Genomic DNA, 22,618 nt, shown 5'->3' on the forward strand with positions numbered 1-22,618 from the left:
AACAAGTATAAATAAATAATAAATAAATCAGGGAAATAATCGCTTAAGGACTGATGACCCTAGAGCTAAGTTTTTAACATCCTTGCTTAATACTACAAAATATATGCTTAAGTAATTCAGCAAACTTTGTGGTTAAAGCAGAAATCAGAAACTTCTGAAATGACCACAGGTGAGTGTGCAAGGCTGATGTGACATCTTAGTGAGTGAGAGTCCTTTCAAGGTGAGTTCAGATCTCCACCCATCTTTCTTAACCTTTCTTGCAAGCTGGTTGATGACGAGAGGGCTTTCATCATCTCCACTCTGATGGTTTCCCAGGCGCAGTCGCTGTATTCCTTCTCTTTCAGGTAGACATGGATGCCCTGGAAGTACCTCTTCACAGCCAGGGTGGGGCCCGTCCTTCCCAGGGCAGAGTCTTCCTCTCCCATCACCTGCCCCAGGCAGGCGTCCAGGTCGTCCAGCTGTTGATGGAGTCCAGTGCGGAGCTGCTCCAGGAGGGTGGTGTCCCAGGCAGCAGAGGAGCTCTCTGTGTGGAAGAGGTTGAAGCTCTGCTGGAGCATCTCATGGAACACAGAGATGGCCTGGGCCTCCTGGAGCTGGCTGCCCTCCACCATCTCCTGGGGGAAAGCAAAGTCTTTTCTGTCCTGCAGACAGAAGCGAGGGGAGATTCTCCTCATTTGGCCCAGGAGCCTGAGGTTCTTCCTGCCAATCAGAATGTGGTTCTGAGACAGGTCACAGCCCAGGGATCCTCCCAGGCTATAGTTGACCAGCGCCAGGGCCATGAGTAGAGAGAGCACGAAGGCCATGGGGAAGATGCGGCTGCTGCTGGGCTGGCTGAGACGGCGTCTGGTGGAAACTTGAGGTAGGTTCTCTGATGCCATGCTTTCTAAGTGAGGCCATTAAATAGGGAACATGGTAGTTTTCATTTTCTAGTCATTTCTCTACACTTTTAGTTCCTTTTTTGATTTTCATTTATGTATTCACAATATGATCAAATAAAATGTCATCAATGTAAAGTATTAATTTTATCTATTTCCCAATAACTTCCTATGTGCCCATCCAAATGGATATTTATCAATCAAATGAGAAAGGTCTTTTTCTTAACTCAGGAGTGATGTATGTGTGTAATTACACACATTATTGCTTTTTGTCTCTCATGCTGGTGCCTCTTGTCCATAAACACATCTGCAGCCCTGATCTTAGGCTCCACTTTTCCCTCTTACTTTACATAGGAAACCAGGCTCCCTCAGCTCTGTATTTCTATATTTATAAAGTATTTACCAGTTCCCTCTGGTAATTAAGCTCTTTGAAATAAATGATGTTTGTCTTTAGTGTTTGATTTAGAGAAGATTCTGAATATTATGAGTCCATGAGCTCCCCCATGTTTCTCTTCCTTCTAGAACACGTTCTTGCAGGTCCATGTGGTTGTGCTTCAGGGAACCATGGAGTCAGGACTATTGCAGACATGACGCTTTCTTTCCACCATTTTCATACTGGAGACCTGTTGTCCTTCACTGGCTGGGCCAATACCCCCACCAGAATCCTGGTTCTTCTCAGGGAACATGGGTGAGGAGACTAATTCCAGGATGATTGTGTTTCCCCAGCAGCACCTCACTCTCAGGGAGAGATCACATGGCGCCACCCCCTGTCCTCCGGGTGACAGAGTCCCCTTGCTCACCTGCTGGACTCCCTCCCTGCAGACAGGCTCACCACAGCCTGAGGATGCGAAAAATCTCCTTTCTGTGGAGGGCTTGTTTACTTGTTGGGAAAATAGATGGTCTTCCTAAACCCCCACCTTCTCCTCTGGAATGTTTGTGTGAAGGACCCGCGTTCCCAGTGGTGACCCCTCTTCTCCTGGCCCATATCCCCAAGTGTCCTAAGTGTCAGTATTGCCCACATGCTGAGAGTAGGGTGCATTTGTGCAGGTAGACAGAGGAATTATCCAACTGCCATTATTTTACCTTTAGTAGAGAGATAATTTTTATTTTACCAAGGATAGATTTTATCATTCTACTCTCTTAATTTTTTTGAACACGTGCGATGTTCAGAGTTTCTGAGTTGGAGGAATGAGATTCAGTGGTGTTGCTGTCTCTCATCAGAAGTTTATGTCACAGAACCCAGTGAGCTTCAGTTGCTCCTTCAGTCAGTTGATTCCACTGGGCTCCTTTGTTCCTCTGTCTCTGTCTTCCTCTGAGAATGCAGGGCAGTGAGACTCATGCTACTCAGTCAGGGGAAATAGCCTTCTTTCTTTGCTTGTGGGTGATTCTTCAGTTGAAGTTGCTTTAACTTATATTGACATACTGGACAAGATGAGTCTCACTGTTCCTGCTCTAGTCCTAATTCATGATGAGGTGAGAACAATAAAAGGAAGTAAAGAAAGCCAGAGGGGCCGTACTCTATCATTTTTAAGACTAGATTTTTTTGTTTTTCTTTGCACCTTTCCTGGAAACGAAAATTTGAGATGAGAAAACAAATGTAGACAAAAAAAAAGAAAACAAATGTCAATCTGAATGTCATGAATATGAAAAAAGGGAAGTGGCTTTCCCCTGACACAATGACATATTCTGAGTTAGCAAACTTCAGTGCAGCACAGCTGGGGACATACTGAGGCAGAGGGGAAGGATGAGGCCAGTATGAACAACAGAAAGGCTGGGACAGAGCTGGGTCTGCCAGAAACTCAATGAAGGAAAAGTTCTGGGTCGGTTGATTGCTCTTTGCTTTGCAAGATCAGTGGCCTCATTTTTCTTTCATTTAATCCATGTAAGATCAGTTTTAGGAGAGAACTGAGTCACATCCATCAGCTCACAAGGAATGCCAGTTGCTAGAAAACTAACTCTCTCTGGCAGGATTTTGGAGACCAACCTTGCTGAGCATCTGTTAGGTGAAAAATCCGCTCAACAATGAGACGATGCTTTGTGAAAACTAAAATTAAATAAAAGGGGATCAGATAATTCCAAAGATCATTATATTAATCTGGGTAATCATAATCATAGTATTAAAAATAACTGAATTTTGTTTGCTACTAATGGACTTGCCATTTTAAGCTCTTTAAAATATTAACTCAAGGTCTCATTGACCCTATTTGGATCACACCATTTATACAAGTGGAGAGAAATATCAATCTGGAGCTTTGAACTATTCCCAATGTACCAAATACAAAGGAGCTTTACAATGATTTGTCTGAACAAGCCCATTAAAACGAGTGAAGGGTTCAAATGAACATGATACTGGGAAACCAACAAAATGAGTTGAAGGAGGAGAATGAGATGACAAAAGCCCTTAAATCCCCTGCAAATGCTAAAGGGTCACTGTTAATGGCTTTGTAGGGCAATAAGGGAGGTGGTCTTAAGTCTAGAGAAATCTCTTTAAGGTCTAATCAAAATAGACAAAATTGCTATTAAGTAGTTAGAGGGGAATAGATTTTTCTGCTATTTGAAAAAAATAAAATGAAAATGAACGAGACTTTCCTACTGGTCAGGACCTGGCCCTTTCTGACTTGGATTTAGTCCCTGGTATGAAAAATGAGATCCCACAAGCCACGAGGTGGTAGGTCTAAGATTTTATGAGTGATTTCTTCAGTGAAATATGGGCTTCCCTGGCGGTTCCTATTGTAAAAAATCTTCCTGCAATGCAGGAGATCTGGGTTCGATCCCAAGGTAGGGAAGATCCACTGGTGAAGGGAATGGCAATCGACTCCAATATTCTTCCCTGGAAAATTCCATGGACAGGGAAGATTGGAGAGCTATGGTCCATGGAGCTGCGAAGAGTCGGACATGACTAGCGACTAACACTTTCACACTTTCTTCAGTGAAATATAGTACCCCTGGTACCTCTGCATTTTAAACTCCTGACTTTTCTCGTGAGTTTAAGAACAAAAGAGAAATATCTAACAATTTCCAGTCATTTTAGCTCTGACATTTCTCCTATAAGATGACAACGAAAATGACACTCCGCATCTGGTTCTACCTGAGTGAAGTCACTACCCGCTGCAGTCCCTGACCTCCAACACACGCTTGATAGGGGTTCAGGGTGGAGATCAGGAAAGAGGCCCTCTGTGCTGCAGGAAAACTGACACTGCAGGCCAGCAGTTCAGGTCCCGCCATCGTGTCCAGCTCTTTGCAACCCCACTGATAGCTGCACGCCAGGCTTCCCTGTCTATTCCTGTCCAACAGGCCAGCAGAGAGTTAGATAATTTTCTGAGAAAAGTTTATGAACTCAATTTTTGCAACTTCTCATAATTAGAAAAGCTCTAAGATCTTTCTGAGAATCATCTGTACCTCCTGACTCTCAGCCACCTTCTACCAAGTGATGGCACGTAACCCTTTCACCACAATTGTGTATGTACGGACACCCTCTAAGTCCTTGGAGCAGTTCCTCAGAGTTGAGAAGAGTTTGTCCTCCAGTTATAGTCCTCAATAAGTCCTCCCAAAAAACGGAATTCTGGCAGTCATGTTGTCAGTATTTTTCAGTTGACAAGGTCCCTTTGCAGGAGGCCTCCTCAGGTCAACTTGCTGTTCCCATTCATAGTGAAGACACCAGCATTTCTCACCTCCAGTCCAGATGGCTCATCCTATTGTTTACTGATAGAGGCCAGTGAACAACCTCTTTTCTTTAGTTTTCCAACCGCTAATTCAGATGTGGGTACTGAGAAAGCCTCATGTCTTAGCAAGATGGAAGAGTATACATACTTCCTGGACAGAATTAGGGAAGGTTTTGAAAGGACTCCTTAGCGTGGAGAGAATGTCTTCGACTCCAGGGTCAGCCTCATGGCTTTGTATAGTTGAGTTTATTTAAATTTCTAGCCTCAATGTATTAAACATTATAAAATAATACTGTAGGATTTTAATAAAAATACTATTTAAGGAATCATTTGTTAATAAAATGCTATTTTAACAGTAATATAGGAATGGTGTTTGCTTCTTTTAGGACCCTATTCCTCAGACAGGTTTCCAAACCTCTAAATGTACTTTAAATGTCTCTCTGACTTTAAATGTTCCTACTCAGTGCTGTTTGTACCAACTGGAAACAAGAGAAAGATGACTGATTCATCAATGTCCTCTTTCCAAATTGCCTACATTAAATACATGAGTTTCCACAAAGATCTTTGCTACTTTTAGGAACTGTGATCTTCCAGAGTGTACATTACTGATATGTGTCCTTTCAGGAAGGCTCTGTCACACTAGTTGCGAAGGGTATTAAAATCGCTGCCTGTGTCCCTTCTATTTAAGATTGTTTCATTTTGCTTGTCTCTGAAAGAGGTAAAGATATCATGATGGAGTTAAAGAACTTTCTTGCATTGCATTGTCCCCAGGCACATCTCGCCCTGCTCTGTGATAACTTGCTGGATGCTGCTGCTGCTGCTAAGTCGCTTCAGTCGTGTCCGACTCTGTGTGACCCCATAGACGGCAGCCCATGAGGCTCCCCCGTCCCTGGGATTCTCCAGGCAAGGACACTGGAGTGGGTTTCCATTTCCTTCTCCAATGCATGGAAGTGAAAAGTGATAGTGGAGTCACTCAGTCGTGTCCGACTCTTAGCGACCCCATGGACTGCAGCCCACCAGGCTCCTCCGTTCATGGGATTTTCCAGGCAAGAGTGCTGGAGTGGGCTGCCATTGCCTAAGGAGGCAGTAAGTCTGCAGCTGTGATGGGCGTGACCCTCCTCCCTTCCAAGACTCTGCAGGCTGCTGTGGTGTGAATGTCACCTGTGTCAGAGGCACTGCTAGTAGCCAGGCTTTCATGCTGTCTCTGTGCTCTCAGCATCCACTTCAATCTTCTCATTCTCTGAAAAGGAATGTTGTAGTGAAATGCTTGCCTCAGTTCTTCTCATCTGTGTTGTTCCATGTCCTGAGGGCTTCCTGCTATTGTCTTGCTACTTCTGAATTACTCTGTGTATCATCTTGGGATTCCTAGCTTAATAGGAAAGTAAAAATGTAAACTTAAAGGGCCAGTGCTGTGATTTTCCATAATGTTCAACACATCATTGATTCCTTCTTCATTCAGAAACCTGCTGGTTTCTGTTGATTAATTCTACCAGGTAAGCTCTCACTAAGGTGGTCAGTGTCATCTCTTTTCCCACGTAGGAAGAACTTTCCATCCACATATCCATGAATGCACTGAGTCTTAAGGGGTTGCAACCCTTCCATCTCTGTCTTCTCACCGCTCTCTCTTGTGTTAACACATGGCCATTCCATCTCTGCTTCCTTTGTGGCATTCCCTCCCTTTGAAGGTTGCGGTCATAGGACTCAATTTTAAGCCTTCTTCTCATTTGATACTCGTTTCCCATTTGATCAGTTTTTCTGTTCCATGCTTTACATTTCCTGAAATTGCTTGTAAATTGCCATCTCCAATGTCCAGTGGGCATTTGCACTGAAATGTTTACTAATTAATTGTACTAGTTAACTTTTTATACCCTGTCACATCTTGGTCCACATTCTACTGGTGGAATTCCAGTTTTCTCCCTTTCCTGTAGCATTCAACCTGATATTCATTCCTGCTACTCATTCGGTTCAGTTCAATTCAGTCTCTCAGCCATGTCTGACTCTTTGCAACCCCATGGACTGCAGCACACCAGGCCTCCCTGTCCATCACCAACTCCCGGAGTCCACCCAAACCCATGTCCATTGAGATGGTGATGCCATCCAACCATCTCATCCTCTGTTGTCCCCTTCTCCTGCCCTCAATATTTCCCAGCATCAGGGTCTTTTCCAGTGAGTCAGCTTTTTGCATCAGGTGGCCAAAGTATTGGAGTTTCAGCTTCAACATCAGTCCTTCTAATGAACACCTAGGTCTGATCTCCTTTAGGATGGACTGGTTGGATCTCCTTGCAGTTCAAGGGACTCTCAAGAGTCTTCTCTAACACCACAGTTCAAAAGCATCAATTCTTCTGTGCTCAGCTTTCTTTATAGTCCAACTCTCACATCCATACATGACCACTGGAAAAACCATAGCCTAGACTAGATGGACCTTTGTTGGCAAAGTAATGTCTCTGCTTTTGAATATGCTATCTAGGTTGGTCATAACTTTTCTTCCAAGGAGTAAGTGTCTTTTAACTTCATGGCTGCAGTCACCATCTGCAGTGATTTTGGAGCCCAGAAAAATAAACTCACCCACTGTTTCCACTGTTTGCCCATTTATTTGCCATGAAGTGATGGGACTCTATACCATGGTCTTAGTTTTCTGAATATTAAATTTAAAGCCAACTTTTTCACTCTCCTCTTTCACTTTCATCAAGAGGCTCTTTAGTTCTTCATTTTCTGCCATAAGGGTGGTGTCATCTGCATATCTGAGGTTATTGATATTTCTCCTGGCAATCTTGATTCCAGCTTATGCTTCTTCCAGCCCAGCATTTCTCATGATGTACTCTGCATATAAGTTAAATAAGCAGGGTGACAATATACAGCCTTGATGTACTCCTTTTCCTATTTGGAACCAGTCTGTGGTTCCATGTCCAGTTCTAACTGTTGCTTCTTCACTTGCATACAGATTTCTCAGGAGGCAGATCAGATGGTCTGGTATTACCCTCTCTTTCAGATTTTCCACAGTTTATTGTGATCCGCACAGTCAAAGGCTTTGGTATAGTCAATAAAGCAGAAACAGATGTTTTTCTGGAACTCTCTTGCTTTATCCATGAACCAGCGGATGTTGGCAATTTGATCTCTGGTTCCTCTGCCTTTTCTAAAACCAGCTTGAACATCTGAAAGTTCACAGTTCACGTATTGCTGAAGCCTGGCTTGGAGAATTTTAAGCACTACTTTACTAGCCTGTGAGATGAACACAATTGTGCAGTAGTTTGAGCATTCTTTGGCATTGCCTTTCTTTGGGATTGGAATGAAAACTGACCTTTTCCAGTCCTATGGCCATTGCTGAGTTTTCCCAATTTGCTGGCATATTGAGTGCAGCACTTTCACAGCATCATCTTTTAGGATTTGAAATAGCTCAACTGGAATTCTGTCACCTCCACTAGCTTTGTTCATAGTGATGCTTCTTAAGGCCCACTTGACTTCAGATTCTAGGATGTCTGGCTCTAGGTGAGTGATCACACCATTGTGATTATCTTGATAGTGAAGATCTTTTTTGTAGAGCTCTTCTGTGTATTCTTGCCACCTCTTCTTAATATCTTCTGCTTCTGTTAGGTCCCTACCATTTCTGTCCTTTATGGAGCCCATCTTCGCAAAATGTTCTCTTGGTATCTCCGGTTTTCTTGAAGAGATCTCTAGTCTTTCCCATTCTATTGTTTTCCTCTTATTTCTTTGCATTGATCACTGAGGATTAGTACTCTTTAATATAGTGATCATTTTATTATGAATTAACTGATTATTGATTTGGGGTTAATTTCTTTTTAAAAAATCAAAGCAACAAAAATGAATGAGTTAGTTACATTTACATCTAGGTCTTGAGAGCAACACACAACCTGGCCTAAGGAAGTGTATTTTTGATTCAAATCTTCAAATCAGAAAAGGGGTCTGCAGCTGCTGCTGCTAAGTTGCTTCATTAGTGTCTGACTCTGTGCGACCCCATAGACAGCATCCCACCAGGCTCCCCCATCCCTGGGATTCTCCAGGCTAGAATACTGGAGTGGGTTGCCATTTCCTTCTCCAAAGCATGAAAGTGAAAAGTTAAAGGGAAGTCACTCAGTCGTCCTATCACTTCATGGCAAATAGGGAAAAAATGGAAAGAGTGAGAGGCTTTATTTTTCTGGGCTCCAAAATCACTGCAGATGGTGACTGCAACCATGAAATTAAAAGACACTTGCTCCTTGGAAGAAAAGCTATGACCAACCTAGATAGCATATTAAAAAGCAGAGACATTACTTTGCCAACAAAGGTCCATCTAGTCAAGGCTATGGCTTTTCCAGTGGTCATGTATGGATGTGAGAGTTGGACTATAAAGAAAGCTGAACACGGAAGAACTGGTGCTTTTGGACTGTGGTGTTGGAGAAGATTCTTGAGAGTCCTTGGACAGCAAGGAGATCCAACCAGTCCATCCTAAAGGAAATTAATCCTGAATTGTAATTGCAAGGACTGATGTTGAAGCTGAAACTCCAATACTTTGGCCACTTGATGTGAAGAACTGACTCCTTGGAAAAGATCCTGATGCTGGGAAAGATTGAAGTTACGGGTAGAAGGGGACGACAGAGGATGAGTTGTTTGGATGGCACACCGACTCAATGCCCATGAATCTGAGTGAACTCCAGGAGTTGGTGATGGACAGGGAGGCCTGGCGTGCTGTAGTCCATGGGATTGCAAAGAGTTGCATACAACTGAGTGACTGAACTGAATTGAACTGAGTAATATGCCACTGTTACCTGTAGACCATCAGAAAATGGGAACTATGGTCCTGTAAATCATTGTTGAAGAATTGAAACCTTATGTATTAGACCTTAAAAAGGAAATGCAGAGAGTTGTGACAGGATTCATCTTGGTGCAATTTAAACTATCAGAATAGACTATGGAGTCACACCTCTGAGTTCTCTTTTAGACTAAAGAAGAATGTTAGATTGAGCTTTGGGTTTTTATTTCAAGCTGAGTTGACTCATGTAAATGAATATCTCCTTTTTGACTGAGACTTTTCCATGAGTATATTTCATTTCCAGTGTAATAACACAAAACAAGCATTGAAGCTGTGACATTCTGTGATGCCCAGAATAGAAGGGAAAAGCTTTTCAGTGGAAACAAAAGGGAAAAGTGTAGAAAATGACAGTTCTGGCCTAGTAAAGATCTCATTTTCAGGAAGTTGCTGGGCACAGCTGCATAGAGGCTGGCACAGCCTGACATCTGCAGCATCGCCAAGCTCACCAGGTGCCAACCCCGTCCCTGATGACATAGAGGGTGGTGTTCTCCAGCCCTGGAGAATGGTGATCATCACCATTGCCACCCTCTGGGAGACCAGGAAGCCCCCAAACTCAGCATTTCTGTGAAACTGAGGGCTACAGCTCAACCTTCCCTGCACCCCAGCGACCGGGAGGGCACCACAGAACTCCCTGCAACAAACCAACTGGCCTTGCTCGCCCAGCGCACCTGTCTCCAGGTCCAGCGCCTTGAACTCCAGCGCCAATTCCACGTGGAGAACCGGGGAGTCCCTGTAGGCAGGAGCCTCCAGCTGAGCTAGGTGCTGCTGGGGCCCAGGGAGTGCGCGGGGCCCCAGGAGCAGTGACTAACCTTCCTTTTCGGGCCAGACTGCCCAGGGGAGCCTTTCAGTGGCTTTGCTCAGAGCCTTTGATTTCTGCACCTGCCCCTGCATACATCCTCACCTTCCTGGGTGGAGATTTTAGCCAGAGCAGTTTACACTGGTGCCTGTTTATGCTGTGATTAATGGCGGGAAATCTGAGCATGTTGCGGTACGTTTTCAGATTCCGGGTTGTTTTGGGGGGAAAAGACTAATTTGGAGAAAGGGAAAAGGCATCTACATTCTGGACAGTAATCTAGATATTGGGACCACGCGTTGGAAAGACTTGAGGACAAGCCAGTCTTATAGGAGCCCCTGGGGAAAGGGGAAATGATTTTATTTAATATAAATGGCAATTTCTCCTGCAACGTTCAAGTAGTTGAAAAATATTTTTAAATGTATAGATAAATCTTAAACTCACACCAAGTTTAAATATTTTCCTTATGCCAAAACAAGACTTTAAGTTCCTGGCTTCAGTGGAAGCAAAATGATCTGTAATGTTTTCAGAATTACTCCTTTGTTCATCTCAGTTCAATTTAGCAAAAGCCATATTTGACCACGTATGACCCAGTAACTACCTTAAGTAATTAATCTCAGTTTTCAAAATCTTCTTTTCTTCTTATTTCTTTTAACTAAGGATCTCATGTTAAGCTTTCAAATTTGTACATAATTTTTCATTGGAGAGTTTTATTAACTTTTTAAAATGTTGTTTCTTTTTTTTTTTAATTTTAAAATCTTTAATTCTTACATGCGTTCCCAAACATGAACCCCCCTCCCACCTCCCTCCCCATAACATCTCTCTGGGTCATCCCCATGCACCAGCCCCAAGCATGCTGCATCCTGCGTCAGACATAGACTGGCGATTCAATTCTTACATGATAGTATACGTGTTAGAATGTCATTCTCCCAAATCATCCCACCCTCTCCCTCTCCCTCTGAGTCCAAAAGTCCGTTATACACATCTGTGTCTCTTTCCCTATCTTGCATACAGGGTCGTCATTGCCATCTTCCTAAATTCCATATATATGTGTTAGTATACTGTATTGGTGTTTTTCTTTCTGGCTTACTTCACTCTGTATAATCGGCTCCAGTTTCATCCATCTCATCAGAACTGATTCAAATGAATTCTTTTTAACGGCTGAGTAATACTCCATTGTTTATATGTACCACAGCTTTCTTATCCATTCATCTGCTGATGGACATCTAGGTTGTTTCCATGTCCTGGCTATTATAAACAGTGCTGCGATGAACATTGGGGTACATGTGTCTCTTTCAGTTCTGGTTTCCTCGGTGTGTATGCCCAGCAGTGGGATTGCTGGGTCATAAGGTAGTTCTATTTGCAATTTTTTAAGGAATCTCCACACTGTTCTCCATAGTGGCTGTACTAGTTTGCATTCCCACCAACAGTGTAGGAGGGTTCCCTTTTCTCCACACCCTCTCCAGTATTTATTGCTTGCAGATTTTTGGATCGCAGCCATTCTGACTGGTGTGAAGTGGTACCTCATTGTGGTTTTGATTTGCATTTCTCTAATAATGAGTGATGTTGAGCATCTTTTCATGTGTTTGTTAGCTGTTTTAGTTAGACAAGGGTGTCCACTTTCACCGCTACTATTCAACATAGTTCTGGAAGTTTTGGCCACAGCAATCAGAGCAGAAAAAGAAATAAAAGGAATCCAAATTGGAAAAGAAGAAGTAAAACTCTCACTGTTTGCAGATGACATGATCCTCTACATGGAAAACCCTAAAGACTCCACCAGAAAATTACTAGAGCTCATCAATGAATATAGTAAAGTTGCAGGATATAAAATCAACACACAGAAATCCCTTGCATTCCTATACACGAATAATGAGAAAGTAGAAAAAGAAATTAAGGAAACAATTCCATTCACCATTGCAACGAAAAGAATAAAATACTTAGGAATATATCTACCTAAAGAAACTAAAGACCTATATATAGAAAACTATAAAACACTGATGAAAGAAATCAAAGAGGACACTAATAGATGGAGAAATATACCATGTTCATGGATTGGAAGAATCAATATAGTGAAAATGAGTATACTACCCAAAGCAATTTACAAATTCAATGCAACCCCTATCAAGCTACCAGCCACATTTTTCACAGAACTAGAACAAATAATTTCAAGATTTGTATGGAAATACAAAAAACCTCAAATAGCCAAAGCAATCTTGAGAAAGAAGAATGGAACTGGAGGAATCAACTTGCCCGACTTCAGGCTCTACTACAAAGCCACAGTCATCAAGACAGTATGGTACTGGCACAAAGACAGACATATAGACCAATGGAACAAAATAGAAAGCCCAGAGATAAACCCACACACATATGGACACCTTATCTTTGACAAAGGAGGCAAGAATATACAATGGAGTAAAGACAATCTCTTTAACAAGTGGTGCTGGGAAAACTGGGCAACCACTTGTAAAAGAATGAAACTAGATCACTTCCTAACACCGCACACAAAAATAAACTCAAAATGGATTAAAGATCTAAATGTAAGATCAGAAACTATAAAACTCCTAGAGGAGAACATAGGCAAAACACTCTCAGACATAAATCACAGCAGGATCCTCTATGATCCACCTCCCAGAATTCTGGAAATAAAAGCAAAAATAAACAAATGGGATCTAATTAAAATTAAAAGCTTCTGCACAACAAAGGAAAATATAAGCAAGGTGAAAAGACAGCCTTCGGAATGGGAGAAAATAATAGCAAATGAAGCAACTGACAAACAACTAATCTCAAAAATATACAAGCAACTTAGGCAGCTCAATTCCAGAAAAATAAACGACCCAATCAAAAAATGGGCCAAAGAACTAAATAGACATTTCTCCAAAATGTTGTTTCATATAGAGAAGTTGCTTTAAAATTCATAATCAGGATGTTTTTTATTTCAGCATAATGTAGGTTTACACTTAATATACCATTTGCTACTTAATAAGCATCTTATATGCCAGAGGAACTGATTGCCTGTTGATCTGATGCCTACTAAATATCTCGGTGTGCTTGGTACAGCCATGAGATTATTTTATTTGTTAGTAAAATTTCAAGATGTGTAGATATGCTTTATACAATACTAGAAAAGATTAACCTATTCTAATTTGCAGAGGCCAAATTTTTGCATTAAAAATGAGAGCCCAGCAAGGCACAGATATGGCATAATCATCTCTAGGGTAGACATGAAATAATGGCGAAAGCTTTGTATACACCTGTCACCCTGACAACTCTCACAGCTGTTTAATGTGTCCCTGATGCTTTATATCATCTACTCATTTAAGATAATTGTGTAAGTTGTTATATTAACATCATATAGAGTACAGAACATGAGATGATATATTAATGGACTACAGTATTCCTGTTATCCCTATTTTGTTCTTAATTGGAGAAAAATTGCTTTACAATGTTGTGCTGGTTTCTGCTGTACAACAATGTAAATCAACTATAAATACACGTATATCCACTCTCATATCCCTTTTTTAAAGCCGAGAAAACTGTAGCAAAGACAGGAGAATCGGCTGGACTAAATGATGCAGGAAATTGAGGGAGAACTAAAGAGATGCCCAGGTAACAAATATACTGGTCACCTGGGAAGACAAAAGTAACCCACAAAGAATGTAGCAAGATTGTCTTATTCGAACAGTTTAACTGGTAAAACTCTTTTAAGCTTATCATTCTTATTATTATCATTGTTACACTTAAACTTTTATTGACAACCCTGAGGACCAGTAGTATCCTACCATTGTGCAGGATACTGGGTGGGAATAAGAAATGGAGACTTCCTCCTGCTCTGGGGAGTCAATTCCTCCCCATTTAAGGGACTCTCTGAAGGTCTGGATAGAGGATGTGTGTGGGGGAGGGGAGTTTAAAATGAAAAGAAAGACTTTGATCTTGTAAACTACAGACTATAAGAAATTCTTAAAATAATAAAAGTTGAAATATGGGAAATGTATAAATTGGTGGGATCTTTGTTGATCAATTTTTATAAATGAACTCTGACTTGTTACTGCAGGAACTTGGATATGCCTCTATAACATTATTATCTGTACAGCACATTGACATTTGATTTTGAAGATCTTTCTTAGAAAATCATACTATTTGATGACAGGCAACATACCTATTTCCAGTAATTAACCCTCTGTTCAAATCTCAGCCAAAGTACGTCCATGGCGGTGAATAAAAGATATGGTGGGTGTGCATAAGATAGTTCAGCCTATTTCAGATGGTGAAATATCAAAGTTTTGTCTTAGCTTCTGGTTCAAAATGGCAGAATAGAAGGACACGCACTCATCTCCTCCTGTGAGAGCACTGAACTCGCAGCTAGCTGTTGAAAACCATCCACAGGAGGACTCTGGAGCCCACCCAAAAAAGATTCCCCACGTCCAAAGACAAAGAAGAAACTGTAACGAGACGAAGGAGGCGCTCAATCACAATAAAAATAAGTCCCATACCTGCCAGATGGGAAACTGACAAAAGGGAAAACAATAATACCAAAACAGTCCTCCCACTGTTGTGAATGCTCTGAGCCTTATGCCATGCTTCCAAGCCTGCAGATCTGGCAAAGGGACTGGGTATCCCCAAGGAATCTGACTCTGAAGGCCAGTGGGATTTAATTACAGGACTTCCACAGGACTGTTGGAAAAAGACTCCACTCTCAAAGGGGACAAACAGAATCTTGAGTGCACCATGACCCAGTGGAAAGGAGCAGGGACCCCACAGGACACCAAACCAGACCTACATGCTAAAGCAGGAGTCTCCTGTGGAGGTGGGTCAGCAGGGGCTTCCTGTGGGGACAAGGGCACTGGCAGCAGCAATCCTGGAAGGCGCCCCTCGGCGTGAGTCCCCTTGGAGGCTGCAGAAAACCAAACACTTCATTCATTAATAAAGTTTCTTACTTTTGTAGTACAAGAAGGACAAAAATTGGCTTCTGAACTCTTTGGGTTTTGGTCTTTCAGTAGCAATGCAGAGGCTCCAGGAGGTGACATGACCAGCAAGTATGGACAAGGGACTTTGTGGAAAAGAGAACTAGGATCCAACCCGGGACAGCCCAGGACTGGAGAGCAGAACCATACACTTCACAGCCCCTGCTCTTTGCTTCCTGCCTCTTCGTGTATTTGATTATCTGCATTGATATGAGATTTCTATTCTTTCCCTATTATTCATGTTTGTCTTAGATCAAAGCATTTTCTACTAATCTTACTTTCTCAAAGAGTTTCTTGCAAACTCATAGAAATGCTTTTAGAAGTATGAAACCCAGAAATTGGAATTCTCTTCAGCATACAGCAAAGAAAAGTCCTCACACTGAAAGCACTCTGAAACTAGCACCCAAGATGAAAAGAAAATACCTTTGCCAGCACCTCTCCATGCTGCCCTCCAGGCGCTGTCTCAGGGCGGCTGTCCTGTCTCCTCCCTGAGGGCAGCCACTCCGTGATTCTCACGGTCCTGATGATTTCTGCCAGGAGCGCGTGATGCCTCTTGTGTGATATGGACTCACTGAATCCAAACAGTAATTGTATGAAAACGACACTCATGTCCCCATATTAAAGCTGAGGAAGCTACCTGCAGAGCTGATCTCCTGGGTTCCCTTATCCCACTGCCCTCTTGTGCTGCTAACACATGGCCGTTCCATCATGATTCCTTTGGGGCATTCCCTCCCTTTTAAGACTGAGGTCATGGGGCTCCATTTTAAGTCCTTTTCTCATCTGTACTCTTGTCCTATTTGTCCTGTTATGCCTTACACTTTATGAAATTGCTTGTAAATTGCCATCTCCAATATCCATTGAACATTTGCACTGAAATGTCTACTGTAAGCAGTTACCTTTTGTTTTTACATCCTCTCACAGCTTGATCCACCTTCTACCTGAGGAATTCCATTTTTCTCCCTTTCATTGTAGCATTCAAGCTGATAGTCATTTCTACTACTAATTATACTATTTTAAAAAGTTAACATTTTATTTTAAATTAACTCGTTATTGTTTTAGGTTACTTTCCATTAAAAAAAATCAAAGTTACAAAAATGATTGGATTAATTATGTTCATGTCTATGTCATGAGAGCAACACACAACCTGGCTAGAGATAGTATATATTTACTTGTAATGTGCAAATCACAAAGATGGGTGAAGGAATTGTAAAATGCAACCCTTAATAAAGTTGCACATTCAGTCTTGATGTTTCTTTTTTAAAGAAAAACACAGGAAGTTTTTTATAGTAAGATTTAATAAATAAATATATAATATATATATATACAAAATATATTTTTCCCTTACATACATACATAATTTTATGAACAAAATAATTTAATTCTTTATATATAGATAAATATTAAATTAGATAAATAAATGTCCAAGTAGATAAATAAGTAGATGGATCATCTTGAGTATCTGCGACAGGGTAGTGCCTGTAGAGTAGATCATGATGTCGCTTAATATACCTGAAATCATTTGACAAATTGATTCAATTCAGTGCATGATGACAGCAGAAATGAGTCTTCCACGTGGCAGCGCAGGAGGAAGTGTGGTCTGTTGGTCCATGAGAATCATTTCCGTGTTGAACCACGTGTGTGTCAGTCCTTGCTCCTGAATCTCTCCTGCAAGTTTGTTGAGGAAGAGAAGGCTCTCATGACTTCTGCTCTGACAACCTCCCAGGCACAAGGGCTGTGTCTCTTCTCTTGCAGATAGAGAGTGACTCTGTGGAAGTATTTCCTCACAGCCAGGCTGGAGTCCTCCTTGAGCAGGGGAGCCCCTCGCAGCCCCTCCTCCTGCCTGAGACAGGCTTGCAGGTCAGTGAGCTGCTGATCCAGTGTGGTGCGGAGCTTGTCCAGGAGGCTCTGGTCCCACACGGCGGCCGAGCCCTCTGTGCTGAAGAGCTGGAAGGTGTGCTGGGTCACCTTGTGGAGCACAGAGATGGCCTGAACCTTCTGCAACTGGCTGCCACCCAGCGCCTCCTGGGGGAATGCGAAGTCATTTCTGTCCTGCAGGCAGGAGAAAGGGGAGACCCTCTTCAGTTGTCGCAGGAGCATCAGGACCCTCCTGTTGGCCAGGCTGTGGGTGTGAGGCAGGTGGCAGCCCCAAGAGCAGATGGCGTTGCAGCTGAGCACCAGCAGGGCCAGGAGTAAGGACCAGGCTGGGGCCATCGGGGACCTTGCAGATGCTGCTGGCCTGGGGCGGTGGCTGACTCTGTGAACCTGCTCTCTAGGTTCTCTGAAGCCCTTCCTTCAGGCCTGGGGCTTAAACAGGAGCCCATGGTTTCCATTTTCTGAAAGTTCCCTCTTAGTTTCTACTTTTGTTTTTGCTTTTCAATTTGCACTCTCCAAATGGGTTAGGACAGTGTTTCGCAAACATTCTTTTCATTATTGCCTTCCCTTCCCCTAATGACAAAGTCTTCTGAGATTTTTTTTCTTAATTACCCCACCATGAAATTTGACAACACAGTTATGCTGTAGATCCATCTTTGTACTCCATGCATATCTTTATACATAGGAAAAAAAATGCAAAACTCCTTGTTGTATTCACCCTAGGGTTAACAATGCCATAAGATGAAAGGTGTACATTAAATGTAAAAGCTGTTGAATTTTATTTAACGTTATGAATGATTTTGCAGAATGACTTGTAATGGAGAATATTTACTTATATAAATAGTAATAAACCAAATTACATATTCATATGAAATTCATATAAAAATATATAATAATACCACAATATGGATAGACTTGAAAATCTTTCAACACTCAAAATCATTGAAAATCTTAGGTTATTTTTCTTCATATTTATTTTGAAGTACTTTAACTTTGTTTCCTTTCACAAATCAATTTTTAATTCCCTGTCTGCTGAATATTCATCTCAATTTTATAACATTGCTTTCTGTTTAGCTGTTGACATACTTACGGATGTTCTTAACAACCTTGAGAGGAATAAATAATAAAATACCATGATACCAATCCAATGGTGGAGAGTGAAGAGGAACTAACGAGCCTCTTGATGAGGGTGAAAGAGGAGACTGAAAAAGCTGGCATAACACTCAACATCAAAACACCTAGGCTTCTGACATCTATGGCAAATAGATGGCGAAAGAGTGGAAACCGTGACAAGTTTTCTTTTCTTGGTCTCCAAAATCACTGTGGACATTGACTGCAGCTACAAAATTACAAGACACTTGCTCCTTGGAAGAAAAGCTATGACAGAGCTAGGCAGCATGTGAAAAAGAGTAAACAAAACTTTGACAACAAACGTCAGTATAGTCAAAGCTATGGTATTTCCAATGGTCTTGTATGGATGTGAGAGGTGGACCATAAAGAAGGCTGAGTGCAGTAGAATCAATGCTTTCAAATTATGGTGCTGGAGAAGACTCTTGAGAGTCCCTTGGATAGCAAGGAGATCAAACCAGTCAAGAAATCAACCCTGAAAATCATTGGAAGGATTGATAATGAAGCTGAAGCTCCAATAAGTAAGTAAACGTTAGTTGCTTAGTTGTGTCTGATCTTTGTGACCCCATGGACCGTAGCCAGCCAGTTGCTCTTTTATCCATGGAATTCTCTAGGCAAGAATACTGGAGTAGGTTGCCATTCCCTTTTCTGGTGATCTTCCTGACCCAGGGATCAAACCCGAGTCTCCCGCACTTGCAGATACATTCTTTACCATCTGAGCTACCAGGGAAGCCCTGTACTTTGGCTATCTGATGTGCAGAGCCAGCTCATTGGAAAAGACCCTGATGCTGGGGAAGATTGAGGGCAGGAGGAGAAGAGGGCAATAAGGAGGAAATGGTTGGATGGCATTACCAACTCAGTGGTTATGGATTTAAGCAAACTCCAGGAGATAGTGAAGGATAGGGAATCCTGGCGTGCTGCTGTCCATGGCATTGCAAAGAGTCAGACAGGACTGAGCACTGTATTTAGCAACTCAAAAATAGCAGTAAAATATCCTTCCCTTGAGCCCTGGACAGTGCGCTTCTCCAGACAGCTGTAGGAGGGCCAAAGAGCTCTTTCTGTTGGGTTCCCTTGGGATGCCCACTTTGGAGAGTTTGCAGTTCTGGGCTCTGCAGACCATCAGGGCACAGCATCCTCAGTGAGTCTTTTGATCCTGATTTACTATTGGGAGAAACTCTTTGTTTTCACTCTTGTTTTCAGCTGAGAGCTGAAGAGGGAGCCTTGTAGCCCTGCCAGCAACAGTATTCTCTGGTTGGAAGCTCAGAACCTTGCATTTTCCAAGCCTTCTCTAGAGCTTTGTGCTTTATTTTCCAGGAAGGATTCCATTTACTGAAGGGCTTCAGGCAAGGAGTCAGCGAGTTGGGGTCGATTTTACCGATTTGGGTCCCTTCTGGCGCCATCCAGCCACAGCTCAGAGACAGGGAACCTGGTGGTGGTGATGGGACCCCTGGAAGGTGTCCAGGATGTCCTGGGAGTGAGTAAGAGCACGGCCTCCACCAGCGCCAAGGACCGGGAGCTGTTACTTCCTGCCTTCAGAATATTTATCCCTGTACAGATTAAACTAAAAAAAATATTTCCTGGCCTATTCATGGATCATAAGAAAAAAAATTTAGAACATAAAACCAACAGATTTCTTCTTGAACAAGTTGGCAGGCAAACACAGGAATTAAGGGGAAATATTTGAATTCTCAAGATACTGAAATTTACTGACTTTCACCAAAACATGAAGTTAAGCAAATTGGTTAATTTCACTGCCGCCTCTCTGACTGGTTACTGATTAAAGGAATGGTTCACGCAAATATTTGGATCCAGGCATGGATAGGGAACAATTGGCTAAATGGTTAAATGATTTTTTAAATATCCAAGTGTTTTTCAAAATATATTAAAATAAAAATTATTTTAGGTATGTTTTCCACATTATCCCTTGGGAAGAACCAGAAGGCAGGACATTTTTCCCTGTTGCCTCATTTTTCTTGCTGTTTCCTTTCTTTCATCAGTGCTCTTAATGTCCTTTAGATGTCCTTCCGATGGGCCATCATTCTTCTCTCTCTGATTCAGACTCTATGGTTTTTACTTGTGAGTGCAGATTATCAGTTTTCTTTCTGAAGAAGGGGATTGAGAATAATTACACATGACAGTTTCTTCTCTGTCATGTATGCTTTGAACATGAAGTATTTACACACAACCTCAACTAGTGGACTGCAGGAGCTCAATGTGCCATGCCCTGCGTCTTAGTTCAGGCTGCTCTAACAAGGTCCCAGCATCTGGTGGCTCATCAGTGGCAGAACTTTATGTGTCACAATCCTGGGGGCTGCAAGTGTGAGATCAGGGTGCTAGCAGGGTGGAATTCTGGTGAGAACCCTCTTCTGGGTTGCAGACTGCCAGCGTCTCTCTATGTCCTCACATGGTGGAGAGCAGAGACAAAGCAAAGAGTCTTGTGAGCCTCATGAAGACAGTAATCCTGTGCATGAGGAATCCCCCCTCATAATCTCCTCTAACCCTAATGATTTCTCTAATATCCCACCTCCTGATATGATCACATGGTGGGGGAACGCACACACATTCAACCTGTAACATGGTAACAAGAAGATAGCCAGGCATTGTGTTTATTGAAGATTCATTAGACTATGTTTCATTCTTGATATTTGTTTGAGGAGAACACATTCCTTGATGCTGTCATCCCTCGTTATGGCTCATTCATCCTGAATTGATTACTAATTAAATGTTACAATGCTACTGTGCACATGATCACCAAGAACTTGCCAAACAAATTCCACAGACTTTCAGTCTTTATAAAAAATGGCATTGACAGCAACTACAAATTCCTTAGCCCTTCAAAGGGACACTTAATCCTTCCAACATAGTTGAACCTGAGTTGTAAATATTCTCATTTCCAGGAGCCACCTGCCAAGACTTGATCTGAATAAAACAATCTAAAGAGAAAATGGCAAGTCCAGGTTTCAAAACCTATCATGTCAAATTCCGTATTCCACCTCCCTATCCATTCCATAAACTCCTGTGCAAATTGTCTGTACTGAAGCATCGCTTATTTTCCTATTTCACTAACACACTTTGTTAGTGCCTTTGTTTTCCATACCTTGCTGTTACAGTACTCTATATTTTCATTAGTTTATCATCTACCTCCAAATTTCTAGATGAATTGAGCAATTTACAAAGAATCCTGATTATTTTATGTAATAAGCAAAATGAAATTCTCAACTGGTAATTCTTCCTGAGAGTCTAAATGTGACTGACAAAATTAATCTTTCTAATAAGTATAAAAGAATCATATTTAGCAGTCCAAGATGATTCATATAGATTGCGCAATTAACCGTCACCACAAATCTGAGATGCATGATAGATAAGACCCTTGAGAATAAGAGACTGGATTACAAACATTTCAGTGAGTCTCTGTAGGAAACAGGCTTCCTTGGTGGGAAAGAATCTCTCAGTGGATTAAAGAATCCATGTGTCCATGCAGGACGGGGGTGTTAGATCCCTGGATTGGGAAGGTCCTCTGGAGGAGGAAATGGCAAGGCACTCCAGTATTGTCTGGGAAATCCCATACAAGAAGCCTGGCAGGCTACAGACAATGGGGTCACAAAGAGTCCAATAAGACTTAGCAACTAAACAATGAGAACTGTAGAAAACACCAAGCTGACAGAGCTCTTGTGGATTTAGGTTAAAAACACTTAATGCTGCCAAGTGAAGTGAAGTGAAGTCACTCAGTCGTGTCCGACTCTTTGTGACCCCATGGACGGTAACCTATCAGGCTCCGCAGTCCATGGGATTTTCCAGGCAAGAATACTGGAGTGGGGTGCCACTTGCTTCTCCAGGGGATCTTCCCAACCCAGGGATCGAACCCGGGTCTCCTGCATTGCAGAGAGATGCTTTACCCTCTGAGCCACTAGGGAAGCCCCTGAAGCTACCAAATACATGAATATGGGAAATGACTGGAAGAATAGAAGACGACATATGCTAAGGGGTGAAACGTTAGGGATGGAACAGAGCATCCCGGTTGCCATCAGCAGGGAGACCAGAGTTTCAGAAATTCAGCACTTCATCCGGGTCTCAGTGAAACAGCTCAGGTCCTGCACTAAGCTAAGTCCTCCAAGCTCCCTTCGCTGCGCCCCAGCGGCCGGGATGTGCACCTGAACTCTCAGTAATGGACCGGACGCGCCTCCAGGTCCAGCGCTGCGAACTCCTGCGCAGGATCCAGGGGAGACCCGAGGAGTCCCCGTCAAGAGCCTTGACCCCGGCGAGGCGCCGCCATAGCCCGGGGAGCCCATGGGGCCGCGGGAGCAGTGAGGAAGCTTCCTTTTCGGTCCCACCCCAGGGGAGCTTTAATGCTACTTTGAACCAACGGTCAAATTGCCAACATCTGCTGGATCATTAAAAAGAAGAGAATTCCAGAAAAACATCTATTTCTGCTTTATCAACTATACCAAAGCCTTTGACTGTGTGGATCACAATAAACTGTGGAAAATCCTACAAGAGATGGGCATACCAGACCACCTGAC

The 22,618-nt window shown here is 42.4% G+C and overlaps 2 protein-coding genes across 2 annotated transcripts; both read right to left on the minus strand.

Moving 5' to 3' along the window:
• Nucleotides 1–215: 215 nt before the first annotated feature.
• Nucleotides 216–803, minus strand: LOC138433642 (interferon omega-1-like). Its single transcript, XM_069576667.1, has one exon. It carries the CDS (start codon nt 801–803, stop codon nt 216–218), a length of 588 nt encoding a protein of 195 aa, XP_069432768.1.
• A 15,936-nt stretch (nt 804–16,739) lies between these two features.
• LOC138433647 (interferon alpha-1-like) lies at nt 16,740–17,309 on the minus strand. Its single transcript, XM_069576672.1, has one exon. The coding sequence runs from the start codon at nt 17,307–17,309 to the stop codon at nt 16,740–16,742; it is 570 nt and encodes a 189-aa protein (XP_069432773.1).
• Nucleotides 17,310–22,618: the final 5,309 nt, after the last annotated feature.

Source organism: Ovis canadensis, chromosome 2 (assembly GCF_042477335.2).
Source record: "Ovis canadensis isolate MfBH-ARS-UI-01 breed Bighorn chromosome 2, ARS-UI_OviCan_v2, whole genome shotgun sequence".
Classification (NCBI taxonomy): domain Eukaryota; kingdom Metazoa; phylum Chordata; class Mammalia; order Artiodactyla; family Bovidae; genus Ovis; species Ovis canadensis.